The following is a 27,832-nucleotide window of genomic DNA, read 5'->3' as shown; positions in this document are numbered from 1 at the left end:
GAAAATGACAAAGTGCACTGTGGAATTAGACAAAGCTGTTCCAGTTTTAATTTTTCCCACCAGTCGCATGACATGTGGCAAGGGCTTCATTCATTTCTCTAAGCTCCAATGGCCTTAGCATCACTGTGAGCAAGGAACAGGTGCTCCATCCCTCATTTTTGTATAAGCCATTGTTTACACTCAGCCTTGTCTCTTCCTGGAGGATGCTAGCTTTCTGGATGACCCAGTATGAGAAAGTGTACGCTGTACAATCTGTGGCATAGATGGAAGACTGGGCTGGTACACTGATGGAATCAATTGTCACATGCCATGGGCTGACTAACTACTTATTCTGTTTACAGGGGATTCTGGATTATAATGTGTTGCAACTTGTTCACTATGATATAGGCCCAGAAAGAGGAAGGAGCTTGCACCAATTCACTTCTCAAATCAGTGGAATGGCAGTTACAGGCTTCAGCCCAGGGCTCTTCTTTCCTAGGAGCATAATAAGAGTCAATGCAAACTACTCTTCAGTTAAAAAATACAAGTCAACTGGCACAATTGGAAGATAACATGGCAGAAGACGTACCAGACACAGATCTGGAGCTTTTAATAGGCTAAAAGTACAGAGAGAAACAGCAGCAGTGCCAGCCTAGCGACAGCATCACCTCTTGGGAGTCCTATCCTTGAAGCTCCTGGGCCATGTGGACAGCCTTGGGCCTTCTAGCACCTCTCACTTAGCTAATGAGGCCCACCTGATGCTGCTGTGGCATGGGGTGGTGGGGGCACAGCCTTGTGCCCACAATGGAGACTATAATAGAGTAGATCTTCTCTGCAGTAAACTAGCCAGTTTATGTCCCTGCAGGGTCATCAACTTGAGATAGGATGACTTTTTTTTTCCTGGGGATGCATGCACACTCACACTGGGGAATGAACTCGGGTGCTTTACCACTGAGCTATATCCCCAATCTTTTTTTAGGTTTTGCAACAGGGTCTTGCTAAGTTGCCCAGGCTGGCCTTAAACTTGTGATCCTCCTGTCTCAAATTCCTGACTTTCTGGGATTACAGGTGTGTGCTATCACACCCAGCTGAGACATAAAATATTCTTAATGTTAGAAGTATTCTTATATTGCCAAGACCATTTATCACTGCAAAAATCCCTCAGAGAGGAGATGAAGAGGGCTAGAATCTAACAAGGGATAAGCTTGTTGGCTAGGCCCCAAGAATAGTCAAATATCTGATTGGCAAAGGAGCTGATATAGTGGAAGGGTGGCTCAGACCACTTAGAACACCTAGTGGGAGTTCACATAGAGCTAACAACCTGAGGCTGGCATGCTCTAGTTGGCTGCACTTGCCTTGGAACTGAAGAGCACAAGAAGCAGCCTGGGCCAAGAAGACCCTCAGGAGGAAAGGGGTCTGAGAAACTCTTGGGGAGCCATCCATTCACATACTGAATTCATTCAGCAAACATGCACTGACATGTGTACCTAGCACAGGTGGGCTGTGGTCTGAGGGATGTGCAAGATTCTGCAGCTCTCTGTCCTCATGGAGCTCAGAGACAGCCTTGCAAGTGGTGCAAGAAAAGGAGAAAAGTCATCTAGAAAAACTAGATGACATAGAAAAGTCATCTAGAAAAACTAGATGACATAGAAAAGTCATCTAGAAAAAACTAGATGACATAGAAAAGTCATCTAGTTCTCCTTGATCCTCAGAAATGGATTCCTGGAAGAACAAAGCTAAGAAGAGGTCTTAGGGGATGTGGGAGGAACTACCTGGGCAAGTTGGGGTTAATGTGAGAAAGGTATTCTCAGCATAATGCACAGTACAGGCACATTTCTGGAGGTGAAATATGGGGTGTCCAAAAAATTAGGTTTAGAAAGTGGGTGGGTGGGAGTAACATTGTTGTTGTAGCAGCAGCAAGTAAGTGACAAGATATGAAGCTGGTGAAATCAGCAGCAACTGACTAGAGTAGAAACCCTGAGGAACCCAAATGCTCAGCTAAGGAATGCAAGGTTTTAATATTCTGGCAAGACTGCAGAGACATTTTAAGGAGGGAAATGATAGGACCAGATCTGTGTTTCAGAATTATTATCTCAGGATGTGAAGATGGGATTGGAGGGGCTAATCCTGAAGGCAGAGAGATCACTTGGCAGACCATACTTTGGCCCAGGCCAGAAAGGTTGACTCAGAATGAGGCCAGTAGCAGTGGAGATGGAGGTGGAGATATACTTACAGAGTGGAGTGTGGATGGAGGCAAAAGAGTTTTTGGGAAAGAGAAATAAGTAAGCCTTAATGAGGGGATTTGGTGAGCTGGGAGAGGAATGAGTTCAGGATTTTAGTGCTACTCGATGAGATAAGGAATTCCAGATTCGATGCAATTTTGGCGTAGTAATGAACTTAGCTTTGGATGAATGAAGTAATATTGCTTTGCAACATCTGAGTTTATCAGGCATTTCTTTATGACTTTTCAGGCTTAGAATGTTACTTCAGAATGCCTTCTCTCTCCCAGTGTTCTAAGAAAAACATCCTATATTTTCTTCTAACAGTTTCATCTATATTTTATATTTAACTTTTGAAATCTGTCTAGAATTTATTTTAATATGTAGTAAGATAGAAGCTCTTATTTTTTTTCTGATGGATAAACTGATTTTCCTATCCCCACTGACTAAACTGTCCATACTTTCTGCAGCCTTTTGAAATCACATACACAATTCTCATACATGGGTCTGTTAGAGCAGGAAATAGAATGAACATGAAATAATCAAAGGGGGAGACCAGAGGGCAGCCAGGTGGCTTGCTGCTGACGGTGGGTCTTAAGAGGCAGTGTTGCCTAAAGGAACATGCAGATACAACCTGAGGCTTTCCTGTCTCCAAGTCTTTGCCAGGAAATACACCTTATTAGTGATCTCCAAGAAGTGGTGAGGGATGGGGCCAAAGCCAAACAAGAACAGCAAAGATGGGAGCAAGGTGGGAAAGAACGGGGGTAGGAAACATGTGAGGACCAGGAGCCAGGCATGGTAAGGATGAGATAGCAAGAACCCTGGGTGTGTCAGTGTTCTAGGACCTCATCTGCCTGCCTGTCTGCACATTCTGGAAGCAACAATACCCTCAGAGTAAAATGCTGTGGACCTACCCTGGGCAGATTTGATTAAACGCTGTCCTGATCTCACTTGGGACACACACTAAAAAAATTGTTAAAACTGAAATTCGAATTTAACCAGTATCCTATATTTTTATTCACTAAATCTGGCAACTCTTTGATGGGGACTGGGATACCAAGCTCCAGCTGGCTGGAATTCAGGGTTTAGCCTCAAATGTTAGTTTGAAAGGAAGATGGGGGCCAAAGCAATGAATTTAGAACTGTAACAGCAGAGAGCCCCCCCCAATTCTATCCTGATTCAATGAGTTTGAACACAAGCTCCACTTATTAGTAACTGTGAACTTGAGCAAGTTTCTAATCTTCAACTTTTCTGTGTTTTGGTTTCTACACTATAATGGGAATAACAGTGACAATTAGAGCAATTATGTCCCCCCAAAATCAAAAGATGAGTTTTTATTTGTAAAGTGCTTAAAAATAGTGTCTTAGTTATTGTCAATGTTGTTACGCTAATAGTGTCCAATAATATTGTTATTCCAACAACAATATCCTGATATCCCTCATCGCCCTGTCGTTTGTTCCAGACTTGGCCCACACAGATCCCTGGGACCCCATTCACAGCCACCTTCACCCTCTGGATACATTTTCCAGACATAAACTCCCTCTTCCAACAGACACAGTTCCCATAGCTTCCTATTCCTCCTGGGGCCAGGGTCCTCACAGTCTTGACTCTGAACTGACCCCCTCTTTCCATCCTTCCCCTCAGCGCCCTCCTCCTCCAACCCACCCGAGGTGCCTGGAGGTGCCACAGGGCTGATGGTGAAGGATGACGGTGGTTCCACAATAAGGGGAAAAGGCAATTTCATCTTGATTAGCAGGCGATTTCTCTCTCCGTAATAAGCGCGCTCCAAATAATTAGCGTGTTTTACGTAATAATGAAATTACAGAAATGCAGTCCACTTATTCAAACAACTCACCATTACCATATTTTTAAATATTAGACTTAATTAGAGTTTATCACTTCAGAGAAGTATGCGGACCGAAGATGTTTTTTAAAAAAAATCCTCATAAAGTGTTTATTAAGCGCTGGTAAAGCTGGGATAATGATGTGTTTGGAAATTAAGGCAATCAAACACTTACCGCTGCTCCTGGAGGCCGGGCATGGAAATGAGGCCATTACACGCCCATTACCCGCCAGCTCACAGCCACTTGGGGGGTGGGGGGAGGATGTGCCTGGCCGAGAGGGCATAGTGCCCGGAAATGCCTATGCCAACATCCCCCCCCAGAGCTGCCTGACCAGTAAGCACAACAGCAAAACCCTTAAGTCACTTATACCACATTTGGCTACCAGGAACCCAAGTCAGACTTGGCCAGGCAAGTGACTGGATTGGTCCCAAGTGCCAAAACAGATACCCAAGATCAATCCCGATCCAGACTCCCAGGGCTGGCAGGATTGGAGTTGATGTCAACTCCAATCAAACCCCAATGCAGAATGGGGACAGAGCCAGGTCAGGCAGCCTGGTAGGTCAGTGTGAGGAGTTGGAGGGTGAATCCTACCTGCTAGCTCAGGTGGAGGAAGCTACAGACACAGATCAGGTGACCACTGCTAAGTTTGTGCCACATAAGAAGGGGTCATAAAAGTGGTAGGAGGAAGCTGAGGAAATGAACTGGGAGCCAAAGAGGCAGAAGAGCCAGGACCTAGGCTTGGGAAAAGGCCTAGGGACAAAACCTGAATCAGGAAAAGCAGGCAGGAAGAGTAGCAGGGAGATGTCTGGTGGCTCTAGGCCCCATTTATCCCGGTGAATAACTAATTTCAGAATTTATAGTGCTGGGTTTTTGTTCTGTGGCCATTTATATCTACAAGGGGAGGAAATGAAGAGGCAGCGCGGACGCCACATCTTTCTGTGTTATTGCTTGTCTGCCATTTGCAAATCATTATTAATTGTGGGCCCTAGTGGCAGGCTGGGTGGGGGCCAGGCTGGGTACATCCACATAGCTCTTCATCAAGGACCCCAGCCGCTGCCCCAGAGAGCCAATTACCCCGCCCTGATTGGGATCAGATAAAGAGGGAATTTTTACAAATTAAGGAATAAATAGAATTTCCACACAGGGCGCGGGCAGGACCTGAGAGGCTATAATGAAAAACCATCCGTCACCATCAATGCGGCCTGGGTACGCAGCCGCGGCACTCCTTCTCTTGTGGGCCCGCCCTAATGCTCAGGGGCCTAGGCTAAGGGTCTAAGGACACCCCAACCCTCCCAAGGCCTGGAAGTGAACAAGGAGTCCCACGGGGGTATGTACACCCCTTGGGCTTTAGAGGCCTAGACACCAGCTCAGGCACTGGCCTGCACGCTGCTCCCCCTCGCCCTGCCTGCTTCCCTTAGGGGGTTTGGGAAGGAAGAGAGAGCAGCTCTAAGAAGGATCAGAGTTGGGGACCACAGGGCAAAGACCACATCCATGTCCCACAGTCATGGCAGCCCTGGGGCAGAGCCCCAGCCCCCTGGACCACTCACTCTGGGCTCCCATTAGCGCTCCTCCCCTTGGATCATTAAATATGTATATCTTATTACACGCCTTGTTAGAGTATCGAGCTCTATTGACTGATGATAAATCCTGAGCCTCATCGTGGCCATAAATTTATCTGGAGATGATGAAGACTCAATAATCTAGTCAGGCAGATAATATCATCGGGCCTTAAAAAAGATCATTACATTATATGTCAGAATTAAAAGTGAAATACGCCGTAGTAACAGGGTGGCTGCTCTGGCCATTACAACAGATACCCACCTCCCCCATCCCATTCCCAGCCAGCCCCATCCAGGTGGAGGGGTCAGGAGGCCCCACCCGCCTCCTAGCTCTGGCACGCCACAGCCAGGAGTGCTGGAGGAGAGCCAGATATCCCATGGCCAAATGAAGGGACCTAGCTGAGAGGTAAGGGAAAGAAGTGGCTACTGAGAATAGCTGAACAGATCTGCCACACTTGGCAGTCACATCTGTCCCAACCAAGCTTCTACTTGACCTTATCCCCAAGGTTGTCCCATGGATCAGTCTTGTCCAGTCTTCAGTGGTTCCAATAGAAGGTATCAGCGCCTCACCCACTTCCAGAATGGCCTGAACACCCAGAACACAGACTCTATCCACAATGGGGACACTGAGAGACAGAGCAGTTGATCTGCTAGCCTATCCTGCTCTACGAGCCAGGGACCAGACCCTGTGCCAACAACCTGCTGGAAGCTTTCTTATGAGCATGTGCTCTCAGGCCAGCCCTGGCACTTCCTTCCTAAGGGCCTTCTGCCCAGCTTCCATGTCCCAACCTCTGAGAAACTGTGTTGTCAGTCTCTTTCTTCTTTGACCTCATCATTATCACTCCTCCCTTGTCTTTTTCTGCCCATTTCCATTATAGCATCCTCAACTACTTAAACATCCTGTTCTTCCCTGGATACACGAAGTTCAAATAGCCCCAGACTCTAACAATTACCAATTTTTCTTTTGCTCATGGGAACCTTGAAGCCATTTACACTTCTATTCTCCCCCACACATCATCCTTCCTGTCTTCACTTTTTCCTGCATCCACTTCTGACTGATGACACACTGTGCTGGCAGAGCCCGCCACTCCCTCATGTGGCCTGGGTTATTCCCCCAAGGTCAGAGCCATTTCTGGTGCTCCCACAGCCCCCCTTGCCAGTCACTGTGTCAGGGGGGTGGGTAAATGTTCTGGCTACCTGGGCATGACAATAAGTTTGCTGGAAGCGCTTCAAGGAGTTGTCTTTCCTCTTGTGATAAGAAGCACAAGGGGAAAATAGAATAAGAAACGAAAAAAGCAGCCTCTTAACTGGGTACACACTGATGCCCTTAATTACAGAGGGTTCTGTTTATATATGAGGAAGAAGGAAAAAGGGATATTGAATATGAATCAAGTAGTTTCTGTCCAAGTAATAAAACAGGCACCTCCCTTCAGAACCCGGCCTCCTCTACATTGTGCTGGATGTTTCCATACCTGCTCTGACTGTCTGGGACTGCAGAAGCCGTCTTCCAACCTGGGAGGAGAGTTAGCCTGTGAAGACTATGCTGAAGATAAGAGAGCAATGGAGAAATCTGGGTATATGCCGAGGTGCTGAGTTAGTCAGCCCTAGATCACCTTAACTCCAAATTTCTTCTGTGAAATAATAAAACCCTTTACTATTTAAGTTATTTTAAACTGGATAACCTATGACCTGTCCTTTTCTTGCAGCTGAAAGTACACTAACTGATTGATAGAGCATGTAAAGGCAGAAAGGAGAATGATACAGGAATGGAATCTGTTCTACACAATGTAGAATTGACCAAGCGGAGGAGGCAGGGCAAAGGGAAAAGAGGACACTACTACCTAAGGCTGGACAGTTGGTGACCTTATGCTCTCTTGAAACATTTGACCACATTGTTTCTTGCTGTATCTCAGGACACAGGCCATGTTACTAAGAAGACTAAAAAGAGTCATGGAACCCATGTAAAAATAAAAACTGTGATGCAAGAAAACAAAGGAGTTTTATTTCTTGGCTTGCAATGTTAGTTGACTAAAAGACCCAGGGCTCCACATAATCATCAGATTCAGGCTTCCTCCTTCTTTCTGCCCTAACATTCTCAGCATGTCTACCACACTGCCTCTGCTGCCAGCGTCCAAAATAGCTGCTGGAGCTCCAACTATCACATTCTATGTACCAAGAAAAAGAAAGGAGGAGGACAGGAAAGGCAAGACCAGTGCACTCCTCTGCTGAATTGTTTCCCTTTAAGTATTGTTCCCAGAGGTCCCACATTCCACATTTACTCTTTTCTTACTGGCATATATTAAAGACATGGCCACACCTAGTTAAATGACAAACTAAAGAAAGCAGTCTTTTAACCAGGTACACACTGATGCCCCTAATTACTGAGAATTCTATTTAGTGAGGAAGAGGGGAAATGAGCATTGAGTATGTACCAAGTAGTTTCTGTCCTGGCAACATAATGGACATACCTCCCTCTGGAGCCTGGATTCCCATGGGCCATCATTTCAAACTTTTCCTTGCCAGTATCTCAGCTTTCTTATTCACTTTTCCTTCAGTCACCCTTGCCTCGAAAAACCAAACTCTGTCTTCTCTAGGCCTACATCTGGGCAAAAGTGGTTAGAGACAATCCCACCCTACACATCAGCGCATCACTCTCTGCTGGGTGTACCGCTGCCAAGAAAGCCCTAGAGGTCCTGAGGTGTGTGTTCTCCTTTCATCCCTTGGGACAAGTTGAAGTTCCTTTCCACAGAGCTCAAGTCTACACTCAAGTCAGCACTGCAGCCCCTCGCCCATAGCCAGTCAGCCTTGTCTCCTGCTACACAGGGGCCACACAAGCCACTGCCTGCATCTGCACCAGTCCTCTCCTTGCACCTTGTCACAAGAGGGGACCAACCCTGCTGTCACTTCCAAAGCTGGTACATCCACTTCACCTGGGCTCTGAAGTCCAGCCTAGTACCCAGGCTTTCCAGGACTTGGCACTGTTTAGTACTTTCTCTCTAATGCAGCCTCTGCTCTCATCTGCCTTGATCTGTCACTCAAGCAGCTGAATATATGAACTCTCCTGTCTGGGAGCTGGGACGTCTCCTTTAACTCCATCAGAGCTAGTCACCCAGCCTCTCCTCCCTCTTGGTGTCAAATCTTGGAGCCATCACACGCCAGGTCCCACCCCCACCCCCCGTAATCTTCGCTTTACCAAAGCCACCTTCTCTCATGAGCCTTACTGCTCCCCCAGGCTGGTGCTCTTCAGCTCTGACACGGGGACTGCTCCCTCCTTGAAGCTCACACTCCCTTGGCTTCAGAGACAACAACCTCCCTTTCCATCCCAATCCTCCAGGTTCCTGTGAACACTCCTCCCCTTCAGGTCATTCCCCAGGTGTGGTGATGTTCAGAGGACACAGGCCCTCACCCCTTTTCCATCTCTCCTCATCCATCCTGAGGCTTTAGTGACCATAAAATTTCTAATAATTTCGAAACCTAGATTCCCACTACATCATCATGGCGCAGGCCACATCCTCTCTCATCCAAGTGACAACAGTGCTACTGCCACTCTCTCCAAAATGGTGTCCTTTAAACTATGAATCTGGTCATTTGACTCCCTGTCTTAAAACTCTTATATGATCCTAGAGTGGAAAAGGGACATTAATGGAAACCATGGTAAAATTTAAACAAGGCCTTCAGTGTCATCAATAATATAGAGCCAGTGTTATCTCCTGGTGCTGACAGTTGCACTTTGATGATGCAAGATGTTAACTTCAGGGAAGGTGATGTTAGGGGTATACAGACACTTCTCTGCAAAGAGCATAAGAATTAAGAATGGAAATCCACCACCTTCCATGGCTCCTTACTGCTCCCAGGACAGCACCCAAGATCCCTGATGAGGTCCGGGGACCTGGCCCTGTTGACGGCTCGGGCTTCATCTTTTCCACTCTCCTGTCCTACAGCCAAGTTCAGGCTCCTCTGACTCTTGACTTTTACATGCTCTTCCTTCTGCCTGGGACACTCCTCCACTGTACCCCTGGCGCTGCTCTTGACCCTGTTTTTTACCTTGGCCTCTGTTCCCTGTGTTCCCTCAGAACCCAGAGAGCCCCCTGTCATCACTACTCTGTCACCTCCTGCTAGACTACAGCCCCCCTGAGGGGTTATCTATACAAAGGCTCACTCGGGAAGTATGTAGAGTCAAGGAAAGGAAGGCTTGCAGGAAGAGACAGAGGACAGAGGCGCAAGATCGCAAGTGCATCACCTCCAGCCCTGTCATTTGTTGCTCACAGCTGCCACACACGCAGGCTCTGAAAATCAAACCCAGTCCTTGTCTACAGCATAAGTGCCCAAGGCTTCGTCTGTTTCCCCTCCATTCCCTCCTAGCATCTAGGCTGCCCCCGGACTCACTGTGCCAGGAGACTGCCTGACCCAAGCTCTCGGTGGTCTGCTCAGCCTGTCCTGCAAACGGAGGTAGCAGGAGTGGGAGTGGTGGTACTGGCCAGTCCTAGCCAATGATGCCCTGGAGAAGGGCCTTAGGAATGCTGGGAAGCGGGGTGGCTGCCTTTCCTAAGCCCAGTCCCACCTGGTAAATATTTCATCCTCAAGCTGCTCAGCTAATCCCTATTAATTTCAATACCGCCGCCTTGCCTGGCTCAGCTCCCAATGCATTATTTATCCCCTTTGTTTGTTTGTCACTAACAGGTGGGCCCCAGCGGAGGCGCTGACTGGGGACAAGCCCACTCCATCACAGTGTGGCTGTGAATTAATCATGAGGACTAATGGGAACCACCTCAGCTCCAGGCACTTCCCTAGCTCCCTCCCCCTGCCCTGGCACCCAGGGGTGGGCCAGGGCCATCTCAACTCAATTTAACTCAATTCAAAACAGCACATTTTATTTATTATCTGCCTACACTTGTCAGACACTATGCTCCGCTTCAGGGATACAAGGTGAACAAAACAGACAGAAGTTCTGGCCCTCAGGGAACTTACAATCTAGTGGGAAGAGAGGCATTAGACAACTTTCAAGAAAGTAATCTCTTAATTACAACTGATTAAGTGCTGTAAAGGGTGAGTACGGGGTACTGTGAAATGGAGGTGGGGTAGGGTGGCTGGCCAAGGCTAGGAGTCAAAAGAAGGCTTCCTGAGGAAGCAAACTCTGAAACTGAGCTCTAACCATGAGCAGGAGTTAAGCAGGTCCAGGGTGGGGATATGAGCCTGGAACCAGGGGAAATAAAGCCAGAGGAAAGGACCTGAGGCAGGGGCAGGACCCAGGAGATTAGGGCAGAGCCTGCGGCCCAGGAAGCAGGAGGAGAGTGGCTTGAGAAGGAGCAAGAAAGGTGAGCAGAGACGGAGGTTGTGACTCTCAGGCCAGGTGGACAGGGACTGCCCCTAAGACAGCCAGGCTCAGCCTGGTGGTTCTTCTGCCTCAATGACCAGTCTTTGACCTTGTGGGTTACCATGGAGCCATCCTCAGCACGGATTGCCACTCCCGACACTGAAATAAATACATATGCACACTTGACTTGAGCAACTTCTGATTTCTTGACCCTATGTTGTGTGGCCTTCTAAGGCTGTCCCTGGTGGTAGGCCCACCTCCTCCAAGGATTGCTAGGTTCCTACTTGCTCTTATGCATAGTCGGACGGTAATTAATCCCAACTGCCCATGTCAGGGAACTCAGAGGAACTCCTGGGGTCAAGTATGGGCTTCTCAGCACCCTGAAGGCTTAGGCATCACTAGGGGAACACAGAGCTGGGAACCTCCTCACTTCACCTTCCAGGAAGAAACTTTCCTTGCCTCTGAGGCTGTCTGGTCTGGAAATCCACAAGACCTCAGCAAATGTCTTGTGAATGAATGAATGAACAAAGCGAAGGTCCCACCATCTCCCACAAAGATCTGTTCTCCAGATGCTTCCCTCAGAAGCCTTTTTGGAGATTTTAACAGATAAAGGAACTAACAGGTACTCAGGGTTTTATAGAACTTACTTTAGTAAGCCTGGGAGTCAGAAGCCACAGTCAACCCCACCTTAAAAGAGTCTAAGAAAGAGGCCCAGATGCAGAGTGACTTACCCAGGAGCACTTGACTTTGAAGGGACAAGACTTAACAGAACAAGGTTAGCCTGGCTCTGGCATGTGCCATATGCTCCCTTTGTGATCATTTCCCCAGGGTTCTTCTTCCGTGACTCCAGGAATCCAAGCTTTTGAGAACGATACTAAAAGGCCCCTGGTTTATGAAGCAAGTGCAGCTCTGCCAGGGCAGAGGCCTCACTGTGCACATGCTCAGGGTTTGTAATTCTATTCAAAGTGGCCACTTTGAAAATCCATATGTCTCCGGGCTCCCCGTACATCATGGTGTCAAGTCCTGGAACAGAGGCATCCATCAGCAGCTCCCAAACGCCGTGGTCGGTATGCCCACACCACGGATACCACCCGCGTGCTCATCCCTGGCTCCCGCAGCTGTGGTAACACTGCCCTGCCTGGTGCAGGCTCACTCGAGCCTTGACCCTTGGGCTGGCCAGCCTTCCCTGGCTGCCTTCTGACTGGCCTGGCCTGGCCGGCTGTCCGGCCCCGCCCCACATGCCTCCGGTGCCTTCCTGGTCTCTGCCCCTCTCTTGGAGTTTGGCAGCCAGCATGGAGGCAGCCTCGATAACTTGCTAACGTGCTGCCCATGCTGTTCTTAAAAATTTATGACTGTGCAACATGAAAAATCCGGCTGAGGAGCCATCATTAGTGGTGCTGCCTCCCTCCCCCACCAGAGCCGCCCTCGTAAATTGAGATTTATGGCTGCGGCAGGCGGGGCGGGGGCGTGCGCGGGCGGCGAGAATGTCGTGGGGGAAACAGGGAGACCAATGAGGCAGCTGTGGGGCCAGGGGCTCCCCCCTGCGGCAGCTCCCGTTCATCACAGGCCGCGGTGATGACACCTCAGGAGAGTGAAGTCTGGCCTGGGTTTCTGCGTAGCACGGATTCTGGATTTCACTTGGAGGTGGAACGGAGGGGGAGGGGCCCAAGCCAGCCACTGCCTTCTTTGGTGTGAAGGGTCAGAGTTTGAGGTCCCAGCTGCCAAGCAAGGTCTCTAAGTAGGATTGCTTGGGGAGTGAGAAGGCTAGACTTGGGTGGTGGTAGGGAGCATCATCCTTGTCAGGGTCACCCTGAGTCTGTTTGTCTAACCAGAAGGACGGGGGTTGGGCTGGGAGTGTGAAACCCAACCCAATAATTGAGGGGAGGTATGGAGGATGATGCCTGGGAGCCTTCCTCCCATTCCTCAGTAAGAAGCGCCAGGGAGGGAGAGGATATTAGAAGCAGGAGTACAGGACTGGACCCAGTCACACAGCCTCCCTACATGGGCCAGGCTGGGGCTGAAGAGAAAAACAGGTGATCCCACTGCCTGTCCCCCCACTGCAGGCCCTTCCTGTCACCTCCCCTCCGCCTCCTCCCGTGCTCACTTAGCCCTGTCAGCTAGGCCATTATGAAATTGGGGTTTCATTTACAGACTAATTAAACATTACAGCTTGTTCACAATTACAACGCGGGGATGAGGGAGTAACTAATTACGGAAGAAATGAGCTAACATTTATCTCTGCTCCCACCCTCCCTCTTCCCACTCCCCCCCCCCCCCCAATCTGGTCTCCTCTCACTCTGTGGTCAGTACCAGCTCTTTTCACCTATTTCCTAAAATTGGGGCTGGAAGGGCTGGGTATCCCTACCCCTCACCCAAGATCCCACTGCTATTCCCAACTATTCTGGGGGGTGGAGCCTAGCTCCCAGGGTCCTTTGACAGGGGATAAGCAGGGTTTGTGTGCAAGGCCCTGTGATGGTATGTGAGGCTATGACTTGTCTGTGTGTGTGTTGGGGGAGGGGGTCTGCTTTGGGGAACAACAATGCTGTAGCTATGTGGCTCTATGCATCTTTATCTTACCAGCAAGGTTTTGCTATGACTGCTGCAGGTGACTATTTGTGTGACAGGGCTTGAGTGTGAATGAACCACGCCCTCCCTGCCACCCCCAGTACAGGATAGAAAAGAACTAAGTAGCGGCTGGAGGAGGTGACGGTCAAAGCAGGCCTGGGACGTGGTCTTAGCAACTCAGAGCTCAAATTCCTGCTGGGCGGTCCATTCACTCTCTGCTTCAGAAGCAAGAGAGGCAGGGTTATTTTGCCCTGGGGTCCAGCTGACCTGGCCTGGGTCTCTGGCCAGATGCCCCCTCTGGGGTCCAAGGAACCTCCTGGGGACTTGGAGTGCCCCCTGTGGGCAGGAGTCCTGGGGTCTGACTGGCCTGCCACAGGGTTTAATAATAGTAACAGTGAGTGTGAGCGTTTCCATCCTTCCTGCCTTTGGGCAGAAGAAGAAAGGAAAGAGGAGGGAGAGGAGGGAGTAGAGAGAGCCAGCTGAAGGGAGGCTTTGAGGCCTCAGAACTCACATCAAACGGCCGGATCTGGGCCTAATTGTCTGACCCCTGCCCCCGCCTTCAATCAGCTCTGCAGCTCCCGCCCGCCCCTTGCCTAACTAGCAGCCATGTTCTCCTCATTAGGACAAGCTCCCCTTGCACACGTGTCCCCGGACATGTCCCCAGCACTCCCAGCTCCCAACCCTGCCTGGTGGGAAGAGTATGGTGGGGACCCAGTTTTGAAGGGAGCCCCAGGACAGCTATGCCCTCCACCAGCCATAGCTGGCTGCCTGAGCTGCATTAGCTCCTCTCCTTGAGTTGCATGGCCTGGTGATACATGCTGTGTCATATTCCTAGGCTGGTTCAGCTGCTGAGTGCATTCTGTCCTGCGTGTATCCTTCTTGCTACAGCCCAACTGTCTCAGACACAGGCCCCTGCAGTCAGGACTCTTTGTTGTTGTCCCCTTTCAGTTTGGCAGGAGGTCCAGGTGAAGGTCTGGGTCTTCAGGCTGGGACCTGAAGGAACTTGTCTGCTTATGTCTGGGATGGTTCACTTTAGTGGATCCAGGCATGGTGACATTTTGGGGTGGGTGGCACAGCAGTGAAGTGGAAGGTCCTGGTGGTGAAGTAGTCAAACCCTAGACTAGGGGACTGGCTCTCCCACTTCCTTGATACATAACCTTCTTAAGCCTCAGTTTCCTCATAAGTAGAGATGCCAGTCATTATCACTGGGCTTAAAAACTTAGTGAGACAGATATGAAGCCTCTGTACCCCACCTGGCACTCAGCAAATGGTGCGGAATGACCCTGGGGATTCAAACAGACCACCCAGATTCTCCTCTCCATAGGCCCTGAGTCCTATTTTGCTCAGTCAGGGCCTGGGCCCTGGTCAGTAGTATCCAGAATGGGAGGCTTTGTGAAGAAGGGTCCGAAACTCTGCAGCAGTGCAGTCCTGGCGACTCCCCTGCTAATACCAGGGCCAAAAGCACATCTGCTGGAGCCTAAACATGGGGGCAGGGATGTTACACGGCAGCCTCAAGTGGAGGGGCAGCGGCCCAGCCGAAGGAATGCCAGATGGCATTAGGTCAGATGAGACAGGTCAGCAGGGCTGGCCCATGAAGTATGAGTCCTCCCCTGAGTAGTGTAGGCCTGGGAGGAGGGGCTGCGTGGACACCAATGGAGAGAAGGCTGCTCTAGGGATTAATTCTCAGGGTACCAGGCCTGTTCAGGATTGGGGGAGGGGCTGGCTTGGTCTGGGCCCTGACATTGTCTCTCACCTTAAACCAGTGGTAATGACTTGCAAATATTGATGAAAACGCAAACTACAGAGATTGTGTTTTTCGGGAGTGAAGGTGGGGAGAGGGGATAAGGAGGAAAATAAACTGAAATGAAGTCCAGTTATCTCCCATCTGTGGCTGCTCCTAATCCTCCTGCCCAAAGGAATCCAATGCAGCCCCTTATCTGCCCTGTCAATCACTCAATCACCGCCCAGTGCTCGGTGGGCACCACACACCCACACACATGCACACTCACTACACTGACTCTTGCTCCAACATTCCCGCCCACCCCCAGCCCATTACTCCTCTGAGTAGGAGCAGCCAGCACGCAGGTCCTGCCAGATGGATGCAATTTGCATAATATCAGCAGCCAAGGCTGCAAGATCACCAGGGGTCAGGGCGCTGACATCCCCGCACAGTCTATCTGCAAGTGCTAATTTGGCCGGCATTGATCTGTCTTTCTGATTTCTTTGTCATTTACGTCTGCGATGGTTTGACAGGAGATACACAGAGAGACAAGGGGAGGCCAGGCTGACCCGGGGCTAGGAAGGTACGGAAACAAAGATTGTACTTCTCAAAGCACCACCCACATGGAACACATACATACATAGACCAGAACCTTCCTCCATCCATCTGTCAACTCACCCCTCCATCTATCCTTTTATTCCATCTGTGGTTGCTACTGAAGACTAGAGCCCTATGTCTGGCAAGAACCCATTCCTGATTCCCAGGGGGTCAGTTCAGGGAGGAAGGACACCTGGATCATTACCCCTTCTCTTGGTCATCCATCCCCAGGCTTCTCACTTTCTCAGGGTCATACCAGAAAGAACGAGATGGGAGTAGGCAGTTTGGGGGAAGACACCCTAACGGTGTTGCCTTGTACCTTCCCATAAAGCAGCCAAACTGATTCCTCCTGTCCTAGCCCTGAAGGTGAAAAAGCTGGGGTGGTGATGGTGGTGGTGGGGCAGCTCTCTGGGACAGATGGGCAAAGGGACAATAGGGTCCTCATATCAACACTTCATCATCAGATCATCCAAAGCCCAGCCATTGGGCTCTTGCTGATTCAGAGTAGAAAGTCCCACATCATATCAGGCCAAAATGCTATCTACTGAACCTTCAGCTGGAGTCCCTCCATTATTCCCTGCCTTGGGAGGGGCTCACCCTAGGGACAGGGACACTGTCAGGCTAAGAGTCATGGGGCAAGAGAAGGGGAGAAAACTGCAACTCTCAGAAGCAAGAAGAACCCTCTGCAGTGAAGGGGACATGTTACTCTCAAGGGATGCAGAGGGGCTCAAATATTCCTAGGGGTGCGAGGCCCCCTCCCCTGGCCTGTCTTGGCACCACCTCCTTCCCCTGCCCATGGTGCAAGAGCAGGGTGATCAGAAGGAACTCCCTGCTGGGCCAGAGGGGGGCTGGCGTTTGGTGTGTGCTAATCCAGGGCCTGAGGTCTTCAGAGGGACCTGGGAAACTTCAAGGAGGGGAAGGCAAAGAGCTGTACTGTAGACGAGCTCATTAGCTAGCACCCCCCACCCCCCCACCAGGAGGAGGGCGGGCGGCCCAGTGAGCGTGGCGGCAGAGGCGGCAGAGAAAAGGCTGTCACTGTCCTTTCTTCCTTTTGGTACAAGCGTCTCCCTGAGCCGACGATTCTCCCGCAGTGACACCTCTCACGGGCACTAATGAGATCCGTGTCACAGAGCTAATGCATTCTGACTGGACTCTGATAGACACCCCACTCCTTCAGGGGAGACCACAGGCCAGTACTGCCCCCCCTGGGGGCCAAGTCCCCACCCTGCCACCTGCCAGTCCAGCTCTTTTGCTGGACGGTGCTGGGCAGCAAGCTCCTGAGAGTCCATTGGGTCTCTGGCCATGAACTGCACAGGGGCTAAGCTCCCAGGGCAGGACCACCTAGCTGGGCATCAGGAAGGTTCCAGTTATGCTTCCCGCCAGCTGAAACCAGCAGTCTGTGGGGCCTCCCTATCACAATAGCAGGTGAGATTTTACGATACTTCCTGTGAAGATTTCCCCAAAAAAAGGAAAGGAAGGAGCCCAGACCCAGTCTCAAAAAGCCCAAATATGAAGGGCCAGGTTATTGCCTCTGACAGATTATAATGGGCCAACAAGCCTGTCTTCCATACACTTATACTTAGGAAGGCCAGGCAAGAGGCCCCAAGAAAATGGTCCTTGAAGATAGGCAGGATTTTCCTGGGCCAAGAGGTAAAGAGTAAACTGCAATCTCAGAGGGAGAACTGTTAGGGCCAGAGGAGGACAGAGGCCAGTAGGTGCAGGGACCCGGCTTTCAGGGTAACTCCAGCAGGGCTGATGGAAGGCTATGCCTCCTTTTTTTTCTTCCTCAGCTGTTGCCACCAAAGCTTTGTCAAGGCCCAAATATTTTGCATGACACAAAGGTAAATAAAGGAAGTGAGCTTGTCATCTTCTGTATCATCTTATTGGCAGCAAAAAGCCCAACGCCAAAAAGCTAGGTCTGCACAGTGGTAGGGACACAGTCTTTGCACTTGAATGCACCTGCGTTTGAATCCTGGCTCCTTTCTAAATTTGTGTGACTTTTGAGAGTCTCTCAACTGAGCCTCAGTTTTCCTCTTCTATAGGATGGGAGTGATGATGCTTGCTTTCATGGAACTAGTGTGAAAATGTCCCCAAATAATGTGAGTACTTTGCTGACCCTTTGCTGAAATGAAAGAAAGAGGAACAGTCAGCAGTCCTCTGTGGAGGCTGCCCTGCCTCAAGAGCGTTTGGCCCAAACCACAGATGCTGACAGAGCTGCTGTGGCCTCAGAAGCCAGCGGCTCTACACACACATGTGCAGCCCCTCCTCATGCACATCCCACTCCAGCACCACCCTATTCATTTCGATCTCAAGGCTAAGTCCACCACCCCTGGAGGAAGTGTCCCACCTCTGCTAAAATGTCACAGCCCAATACTCCACCACCTCAGGACCTTCCTTAGCTATGCCTAAACCTGCCTTCTTTCTCAGTTGGTGCCCAGAGGCAAGGTCACAATTCTACCTCTGAAATCAGTGGGGACAGGGCACAGTGTATGTCATTGTTACCTATTTATCTCTAGCTCCGACACATAGTAAGTGCAACATTTAATGAATAAACAGAAGTTTTACCTGTTCCCTGTCTTCATTCTCATAATCACTGCCCTGGCTCTCAATTGCCCACCACCTCTTGCTTACCTTATTGTACCTTCCCACTGGCCTCCCTGTCCGCGGACTCTTCACCAGTTCTTCCTATACAAACTACGGGACTGCTCTGGCTGAAGCACAACTCCTACTGGTTGCTCTCCTGTCCCCAATACTCCCATGGCTCCCCTTCAAACACCTCAGGATGCCAGCTGGCCCTCTCGCTTCCTTCAGCCTTATCTCTCAGCCCCACACCTGTCACCCCACTGCTCCAGCAAGCCCTCCTCCTTGCTCTCTCAGCATTTTTGTACCATCAATGCCATATCCCCATGGCACTGAGGAAGAACCAAGCAGACTCTAAAGATGGCTAAGCAGTGGGCTCTGCAGAACCCTTGCCCAGCATCACCCAATGCTGTCTCACCCCCGCCCCCCACCAATGTACATACCACTCCCTACTCCAGGCTGGCAGCTCCTCACAGTTAATTAGCACCATGTCACTGAGGACCAGCCTGAGTGGCCAGTGACAGGAGCTGACCCCTGACCCCAGGGCTGGGAAGCAGTCCACATCAAACTCTTACAGCGCGACCCTTTTAGCACGCACAGTAACTCGGGGCACCGCCAGCTGAAGCTCATTAAAGCTGTCTCTTTGGCGCGAGGGCCATTAACCTCACTGCTCAAAACCCACGCCTCCCCTCCCTGCCTCTCCCAGCCCAATTAATGCCCTGCATCCTCCCTCCCTTCCAAGCACCCTCACCCACACCTCAGAGCCAGCCAGGAGCCAGCAGGGCAGCCCTCTTCATTCAAAGACTACAAAGACCTAGTGCCAAGAGCTGCCAGTGCCCTGGAGAGACCTGGTGTTGGCAGGGCCACAAAGAGGGAGCTCTCTGGGCACCTGCTGCAGGCCAGGCATACACAAGTCCTTTACAAGGTTACGCACAGGGCCTCCCAGCAGCTCTGAGAGGCAGGTACCACTGCCTCTTATCTAAGGGCCCAGGGTTTAGCATGGTAGAGCCAGATCTACTTCTGGTTTCAAAGCCCATACCGTATTAGCATTCAGATCCCTGGGCTACCCCCGGAACCAACCCAGATGGAGAAACCTTTTTCTCTAAATGAGGTGATACGTCACAGGATATCAAGGGTGAACATACAAGAAGGTTATCACTAAGTCTCAAAAGACAACAAGGAGTGGGCAGAGGGAGCTGTTTCCCCCTCTCAAACATCCTGGGAACATACACACAGAAGCAATATACCTAACTTAAGGCCATGTAGCCCGTGTTCACTCAGTTCTGCTGCTCTTCCCACTGCTAGACTCCATTATGGGTAGCTCCTCCTCCCCTGGATCAGTGCTGATTTTCTCCTGGGTCTTCTTTCTCTGGTCTCTCCCCTCTCACCACTCTTCCAAACTGATTCATTTACTCACCCAGCTTTTTGTCCATTCATCTATAAGCATTTATTGAGCATCTAGTAAGAACTAATTTTGTGTAGCACAAACTGCCTCATTGGTTCTGAATCACAGCTCTGTTCACTCATGACTATTCTATGTCTCCTCTAAACCTTGGGTGGGGGGAAGGGGGATCCATCCTTTAACCATGCATTCAAGACACTGCTTATTTTTCCATTTTCTAGCTGATCCCTAACTTAAATTTTCTACTTCAGTATGGAGAAACTACTTGTTTATTTCTGAACTTGTTCTCTCAATACGTTGGGCTTCTCATGGCTATAGGCCTTTGTGCACACAGTCTCTCTACTTCTCTGTTTTCTGCCTGGCATCTTCTATTCATCTGTCAAGCATCCCAATTCAAGTTACCTCTTCTCTAGAAAACTTCCTGCTGACCTTCCAAGAATATCACCTAGCTGGGTTGAATGTCTTCTCTAGGATGCATGGAAAACCTACGATGGGAGGGAGTAGCTGTTATGGTGGTATTCTCCCCTACCCAGGCCTGTTGTTCTTTCTCCTAGTCTCTTGGGGAGCCTGGGGATATCCCAACAAAAATGATATGGGGCATCCCAGGAGTCAGGAGTCAGCAAGATGTAAGTGAAGAAGTAGAACCTACTTTGGCAACTGAGAACAGGGAAAATCTCCCTTGGGGCAATCCAGATGTGGTTATCACAGCCCTCAGTCTCTATTTTCTCCCAGGATGTGAGCTCCCTGAGGACAGGAATTTCTACTGAGCATGCTCAGTGCCCAGCAGGCACCAGTGAATGTGGAATGGATAAAGGGGTTAGTCTGTAGCAGGTACCTCCTGATGTATCTTTCCAGTCCCCACCAAGGATACCTTCCCCAAAGTAATCCAATTGTGATAAGGTCACAGCACCACCCAGGAACACCCTGGCTCCTCCTCTGGAACAAAGCCTATGTCACTTGGAAGCATTTGCATGCACACACATGCATGTACACACAAAATGAGAGACAGAGAAATGAACAGACACTCTTTCTGACAGATAGGTACACAGGCTGGTAGCTGCTTCCATGTACAGACTCATGCACTCAGAAAAATACGGATATGTTGTTATGAATACACATCCTTCAAACAGCTATACACAATCATGGACACATTATACTCTTACACAGACACACAGCTAAAAGTGTCCGGCATGGGCAGACACAATGATACTCACAGACACATATTCATGCTGATTTATCAGAAGCTCACAGAGCCTCCGAGTGCTGGGAATCACAGTTACTCTAGTCTCCTCCCAAGTAGGAATCTCCTGAAAGTGTACCCTCTTCTGGTACCCCAAGTGGCCCCTCCCAACCCAGGCACCACTCAATGGAGGCTGCTGCTCCTACAGGGGAGTCAATACCCTGTGGACGAAGCCATCGGTCAGAAGGACCCCGACTAATTAAAAGCTGGTGAGGTTTAAATAATTCATCTCCTTAACTCCCATTGATCGTCCAGTTTAGTGGCCACAGACTTGAAACAATATTAAACAGCTTCCTCCAGCTCCACGGGTAAGCTGACATGTGCCCACCTCCCTGAGGACATTGCCCACTAGGGATGTGGGCAAGGGGGTTGGGGAACGTTGGCCTGAATCCAAGGCCACTTGTGACTCATCCAAAACCCAGACCCCAGTCTCCTCTGAAATGTTGTTTGGAGATGTTCTTTCCAATGGTCCTCATTCCATCCTCCCTTTCCTCCTTTCCCCAGCTATGGAGAGAACCCTGTGGGGGCACTGAATGAGCCATGGAAACCCTCTGTGTGCCAGGGGACTGGGGCATGTGGGCAGGGGACTGACCGAGCTGCCAGGGGGATTTGCGGAGGGACTGACCAATGCCGCTGTGGGGCCGGCCTATGTGTTGCAGGCTGAGACCCTTGTTCATGTCTAGAAGTCCATTCTTGGGCCAGCAGCCCATGGCGAAGCTGTAAGCCTGGAAGACAGGAGGCAAGAGTGGTTAACAGAGTCCCTGACCCCTGAACCAGCCCAACTCACCAAGTCTCCCCCAGCCCCCAAATTTTCCCACCAAGGGCGTAATCTTATAATGCCATTTTGTGAGAGCCCCCTCACTGAGTACCCTTTTAATCAAGGCCCCTCCACCAGAAAACCCCTTCCTTCTCCAGAATCCTCTTTCTCCTGGGATTCTCCCCATCAGCCCTCAATGGGTATTCCTACCAGGGCTCCTCTCTAGAGAGCTCCCATTTATTAAGATCTTCTTATCAGAAACTCTCCTTTTACCAGGGTACCCCTTACACCGTGCACCTCTCCTCAGATTCCCCAGAACTCTGTGGACTTCCTATTGGTCACACAGACTGGTCCCAGGAAGGACCATAGAGAACACTTCACTCCACAGATAGGAACTGAAGCAAGAGCTGGCCAACAACTTGCCCATGGTCAAGGTGCTTTTGACTCTAAGCAGGTGAAGCTGTGAAGGGCTGAGTGCCATGTGGGGACTCAAATGAGGAGTGGAGTGAGGGCACCTGGTTGACTCAGGCAGCTGTGAGGGGAGTTTCGTGTGTGTGTGCGTGTGTGTGTGTGTGTGTGTGTGTGTGTGTGTGTAACAGATGCTTTGCTGAAGGTCAAGTGCTCACTTATGCATATTCAAAGCGGCCACCCATCGATCTGTACTTAATTGTTTTCCTGGGGTTGGGGAAGGAAGTGCTGGGGGCATCGATCTGCTCAGGCCCCTAGCACTCCATTGCCCCCTCCATTCCCTACCCCCGCCACCTGGCAGCCAGCAATCTCCATCTGGGGGTAACACAAGGCAGGATGGGAACAGCATGACTGTCCTTACAGGCACGACTACCTGATGTCACAGACGAGGAAACGAAGGCCCAGAAAGAAGTAACTCACATGGGTTAGAATGCAATGATGTGGCCAGGCGGAATTTAATTCTTGCTCAGCCTGCCAACAAAATCCTGGGCTTCTGTCAATGAGCCTGGTAGCTGGTTGACGCCCCCCCAAACAATATCCATTCCTTCATTTGAGAACTTCAGAAGTTCCCACACACTAGGCTGCCCTTCTCCCCATGGCAGGAAGGTAATAACATGAGGGACAGTAGCAATGAGATTCAAGCTTGGATGAGATCCCAGAAGTTGGATGGTGGGTTTAGTGATGGAACCACAGTGACTTTCAGGCATGCTCAGACAGGCACTGTAGTATCCCTGACCGCTGCTGGGTCTGGAGGTCCCCATTCTACTACAAATAGAGGCAAGCTGGATAGGCTTTTTTTCCCCCTCTAAGGGTTCAACATGGGATCAGAACAAGAGACAGGCGGCTGGACACTGTCTGTGTCAGGGCCCAAGGCTGGGCAGAGGGCTAGTTCCCTTCCTTCCCAGCTGCAAGAATCAACCTTCCCACCCCAAAGGGACTAGCAGCCACTGCACTTACACCCCAGCACCTTCTAAAGTCATTTTCTTTGACCACAGAAGTGCCAGCCATAGCCCAACTTTCCAATCAACCCTTCCCAACTGTCTCCCAGGACACAGCTGTATCCACAAATCAGGGGCTGAGAGTGGTACTCAAGGACAGCCCTAGGATGCTGGCCTAGAGCCAGGGTAGACACGGAAAGCAAGGGGACACAGCCAGTGGGAGGGGCACAGCTGGAAGAGCTGCTGAGCGTGGCTGGGCTGAGGCTGGAGCTCAGTGGGCCAGAGAGCAGTGGCGGCTGCCTTTCAAGTACTTTAAAATCACTTACAAAAGCCGGATTAAACGATCAGAAATTCCATTTAATAGGACAAATAAAGAAATAACAATCTACTCTATCAGCCTGGAGAAGGCGAGCTGGATAGGTTTTTTTCCCCCCTCTAAAAAGGAAAAAGGGAAGGAAGGGGGAAAAAAGAAGGATAATGTGTGTTTACTCAAGCAAAGAAAAAAATATTTAAGTGATGTCAGGGAGAAGATTGCAGTAACTAGTGAAGAATAACATCGTCTACTTTGCTGTCAAATCACACCCGAATTTCAGTAATAGATTCTCGGCTGACACTCAATTCAATTCGAAGGTGATCCTGCTTTATCCCAGCCCATCAAATATTAAACACTTGCATTAGCAGGTGCTGCCGCTTTCCAGCTTAAAGCGGCGGGCGGGCGTCAGGGCTGCTGAGGCCCCTCTGCTCTGCTCTCGGCTCAGGGACAGGGCAGCTCAGCGTTATCTGCACGTCATCCCGAGTCTTATCGCAGCTAAGCGGGAAGACCACTTCAGATAACATTAGACGCTTGCCCTGACGCGTCACCATGATTAGGTTATTATTATAATTATGACTCCCCAAGATCTTCCACAGACTGGGATGTGTGAAAGGGGGATGGAAGGAAGCAGAGCCCAGGAAGGCCAGGCTGGACTAGGGCAAGCCTGGAACCTTTGGCAAGAGAGCAGAGGTACCAGGCAAGGTGGCAGGCGGTCCCGCCTGAGGGATGCCTTTCAGGAAGGGCAGTCTAGCTTGTCAGAGCGAGGGCGAGATGAATTGGCGTCTCCACTGCGTGGTGTTATACCGCAGAGTTTCATATTCCCAGATAAGGCATGATAACCAATTGCTGCCATGACACGGCCTCCTCCAGCACTTCCTGGGGGGGGGGCATGGGGCGGGGAGAGGGGGTGGCATGTGCACATGGGTCTGCCAAGCTCCTAATAAGAGGGATTTAATTTTTACAAATGCTGCTTCCAGCGGGGCCTTCACATACCAGCCAAAGTCCAAAATGATATTAAAAACGGTTAATTAAAACTGCTCTCTTTCAGCCTGGGCTCTCCTCCTATTGCCCCTGCTGAGAACCCCGGCATATCTGAGTGTGTGTGGGGGGGTACTGACACCCCTGCAGAATAAGCTCGTCCTTTGGATATGATCACCTGCCTCACAGACCCATCCTTGGCCCATTACCAGGTCCTAACACCTCAATCCCCCTCACAGCTCCTGACATCTTGGGTACCCCTTGGGCACAGTCACCAGTCAGACAGTCACCCAGAGAACCCAGAGGGTCCTATAGCAACTTGTTCTCCTGCCACTGTATGATCTAGACTATTGCACCTGCTGCCCTTCCACACCTGTACCCACATGCCCATCTCCTCTCCCCCAGATACATACACACCATGGAGTACCCTAACCACTCTGTTTACACACCCATATGTGCCCCAGACCCTCCCTCAGATGACTCTGCCCATCCTGCCATTCCCGGCTCCCTCTGGATGGCCACCTTTAGAGATTACACCTGTTTATAAACCTTAGCAGAGCCCTTCTAGGAGTCCCGCTCAAGGCAGAGTGACATGGGCTATCACTAGCTCAGGGATTCTGGCTAGGGAGACAAGGCTGGCACCCAGCGACTCCTCAGAACAGGAGGACCAGGAGGCCAAACTCTATGGAGGTGTCCACAGGGGACAATGAAGACAAGCAGGTCCATGTGGGGTAGGAGGCGGTTAGGAAAGCTTCCTGGAGGGAGGGAATGAAACTGAAAGGCCACAGTACAGATGACAGGGGAGGACAACATTCTAGGCAGAAAAAAAAGACAAAGGAGAAGGGTGTGGCTAGGGCAGTCAACGCAGTCAGAAGGAAGCACATTTTGAGGCTGTGCCACCCCAAGTCTGTGTGCCAGCAGCAGGCAGTGCCAAGGGGTCTCAGTCCTCACTTTCACTTATGCCTACTTCCTTTCCCACTCTCTCCTTCTCTTCTGCTAGCCTATAGGGAGTTGGGGAGAAGGGGCCCAGAGCTTCCTGACCTTGACTGGGGAGGAGGGTATGCCAGAAATCTGTTTTAAGAGCTCTCTCCAAAACTTTGTCCTGAGCCTCTTTCTCAGTGTTGGTTCCAAATTCCCTGGGTGTCACTTCTCCAGCTGCACCTCTCTCAGTTCTCAAGGTCCACCTGCCCAGCTGTGCAGTAAGCACCTCACTCCTGGTGTTCCTGACCAGAGGATGGGGAGGGTGGAAGGATGACTGAGGAGTTTCCAAGTCTTTCCACAGCAGGCACCAATGATGAGCCATGAAGATAGGTGGAGTTGGTGAAAGATGCTGGGTCTACCAAACCAGCCCACCCCTACCCTGTACCAGGCAGGCACACACATCTTGCTTCCCTTGGGCTGTTGTAATTTCCACGCACAGGGAAGCAGGTGCCGAGCTGCTCCCGGCTGGCTTTCCCCTCTCGTGGCTCTGCCCGCCTTGGCTGCTGCCCCATTAGCTTAGTGGCCAGCCATCTGCGACGGGCCTGCCGCACAGCCCTGCCGTAGGCGCGGCGGGTGGCCCCCTGTGTAACAGGGAGCTTTGCCATTAGCGCCTTTAATATTCTGACACCTCAGCACAGCCTGCTATTACATGCAAACGCTGATCGCCCTGTGAAATTACATTGCTGGGCCCGCGAAATGGAATCGTGTATAATCAGCCTCCTCCATGCACTGTCAGTCCCATCACAAACACGGCGCCCGGCGGCTTACGGGGGCTTAGCAGCTGCGACAAGTGTATTGGGTTTAATAGATGAAGTAGCCCTCATCGGCAGCAGCACCAGATTCTTCAAAGAGGAAAGAAGAGGCATCCACAGCTGCTCTGGTGCCTCTGCCCACCAATATCCTACCTATGAGGGCCCTGAGAGTGGGGTGGACAACAAGTGGGCAGGGTGATGGTTGGGTAAAGGACCAGAACCCAGCTCAGACTGCAGATGAAGCAGACTGCTCTGCAACTTCCAGAAAAACCCGAGCTCCCAAGCCAGCCCAGAATATCCAGCCTCTTCAGCCTCCTCAGGAGGTAGGGAGGAGCAGGCCTTTAACCACATACCTCCGGATGATTTGTCAGCCTGTGAACCTAAAACTGATGGGACATTTCCCAAGAGGAAATGTAGGAGCCCAATCCAACCACCTGCCATTCCCTTAACATCCACCAGAGGAAGCCTGTGAAGGTGTTGCTCTAGAGAAAGTCTGACGATCAAAGGCTACTTAGCTTTTCACCCAACTGACCAACACTTCTGTAGCTGAAGAAACAAGGCCACAGGTAAACATCAGGATGGGGCATGCCACATGTACTCAGGGAATACCCAGCAGCCCATGTCTCACAGAAAGATAGTACCTTCAGAGCTCAGAAATCAGACAAACCTGTATTTGATTCCTAATTCTGTCAGTTATTGGCCTTATAACCTTAGATGAGTTATTAAACCTGAGTCTCAGTTTTTAGTACTGCACAATGGGATGACAGTAATGTCCCCAGGTGCACCCGGGGATATTTTGCCATCACTCAAAATGCATGTTGCCTCTGAAAACACTGATATCTCTCTCTCTCTTTTCCAGGTTCAGCCTAATACCAGTTGTGGCAGACTGTATTTTCCAGTGATAGCTGCAATACCATCTCCTATCCCATAGGCTCTGATGCTGTGACTGATATACTTGTCATCAAGAGGAGAAGTTGATGTCCCCTGGAAACAGGGTGAGCTTTTGTGGCTATTTCAACAGATAGAATAACCCTGAAATAATGTGACATCCAGGCTATTACAGAAATGCTTAGGTGGCTTCCACTTCAATTGCTAGAATACTTGCCCTAGAGCCCTGGGCTGCTGTGTTAAATATCAGAGGCAACAATATGTGAGGAAATTCACAATATTTTTCCTCACAATATGTGAGTCGCTCCAACCAGGTGAAACTAGGTCTAGTTATTGCCTGACTATTATCACTTGAGAAAGCCTGAACAAGAACCCATATAACTGAGCTCTTCCTGAATTCCTGACTCACAGAAACCATGAGAAATAATGAAGTATTTGTTGTTTAAATTACTAAGTTTTGGGGGCAATTAGCGATACAGCAGTACTAATTAGAAAACCAGTATCTACTCACTTCTAGATATACTCTACAGATATCTTCAAATTCTTCTTTACTATTGCTTTTAGATTATTCCTCTCCTTTCAGAACTTCATTTCAAATCACTCTTGGTAACTTCAGTGTCTAGAGAATAACCCAATTTAGGAAATTTGTCTCTAAATTTCTCAATTCCTGCTGCTGCTCATTAATGACCTTCTCTTATCTACTTTAGCTATTTTTCCCTGGACCACTCCCTGGGCCTT

The 27,832-nt window shown here is 50.2% G+C and overlaps 1 protein-coding gene across 9 annotated transcripts in view; it reads right to left on the bottom strand.

Annotated features, from left to right (window-relative positions):
• Positions 1-27,832, bottom strand: part of Eri3 (ERI1 exoribonuclease family member 3) — a 132,735-nt gene that overhangs the window by 3,249 nt on the left and 101,654 nt on the right. For 5 of the 9 annotated variants that reach the window (XM_076860583.2, XM_076860586.2, XM_076860578.2 and 2 more), the window contains one exon: positions 21,612-21,744. The exons of 1 other annotated variant lie outside the window; for it this stretch is intronic. In XM_076860583.2, the coding sequence (XP_076716698.1) occupies positions 21,612-21,744 (133 nt within the window). The remainder of the gene's footprint in view (positions 1-21,611; positions 21,745-27,832) is intronic. 3 more of the 9 variants (XM_076860580.2, XM_076860581.2, XM_076860585.2) reach the window with 1 other exon arrangement.

The sequence above is a fragment of the Callospermophilus lateralis genome, chromosome 7, assembly GCF_048772815.1.
Source record: "Callospermophilus lateralis isolate mCalLat2 chromosome 7, mCalLat2.hap1, whole genome shotgun sequence".
NCBI lineage: Eukaryota > Metazoa > Chordata > Mammalia > Rodentia > Sciuridae > Callospermophilus > Callospermophilus lateralis.
This window is presented reverse-complemented; position numbering and strand designations above follow the sequence as displayed.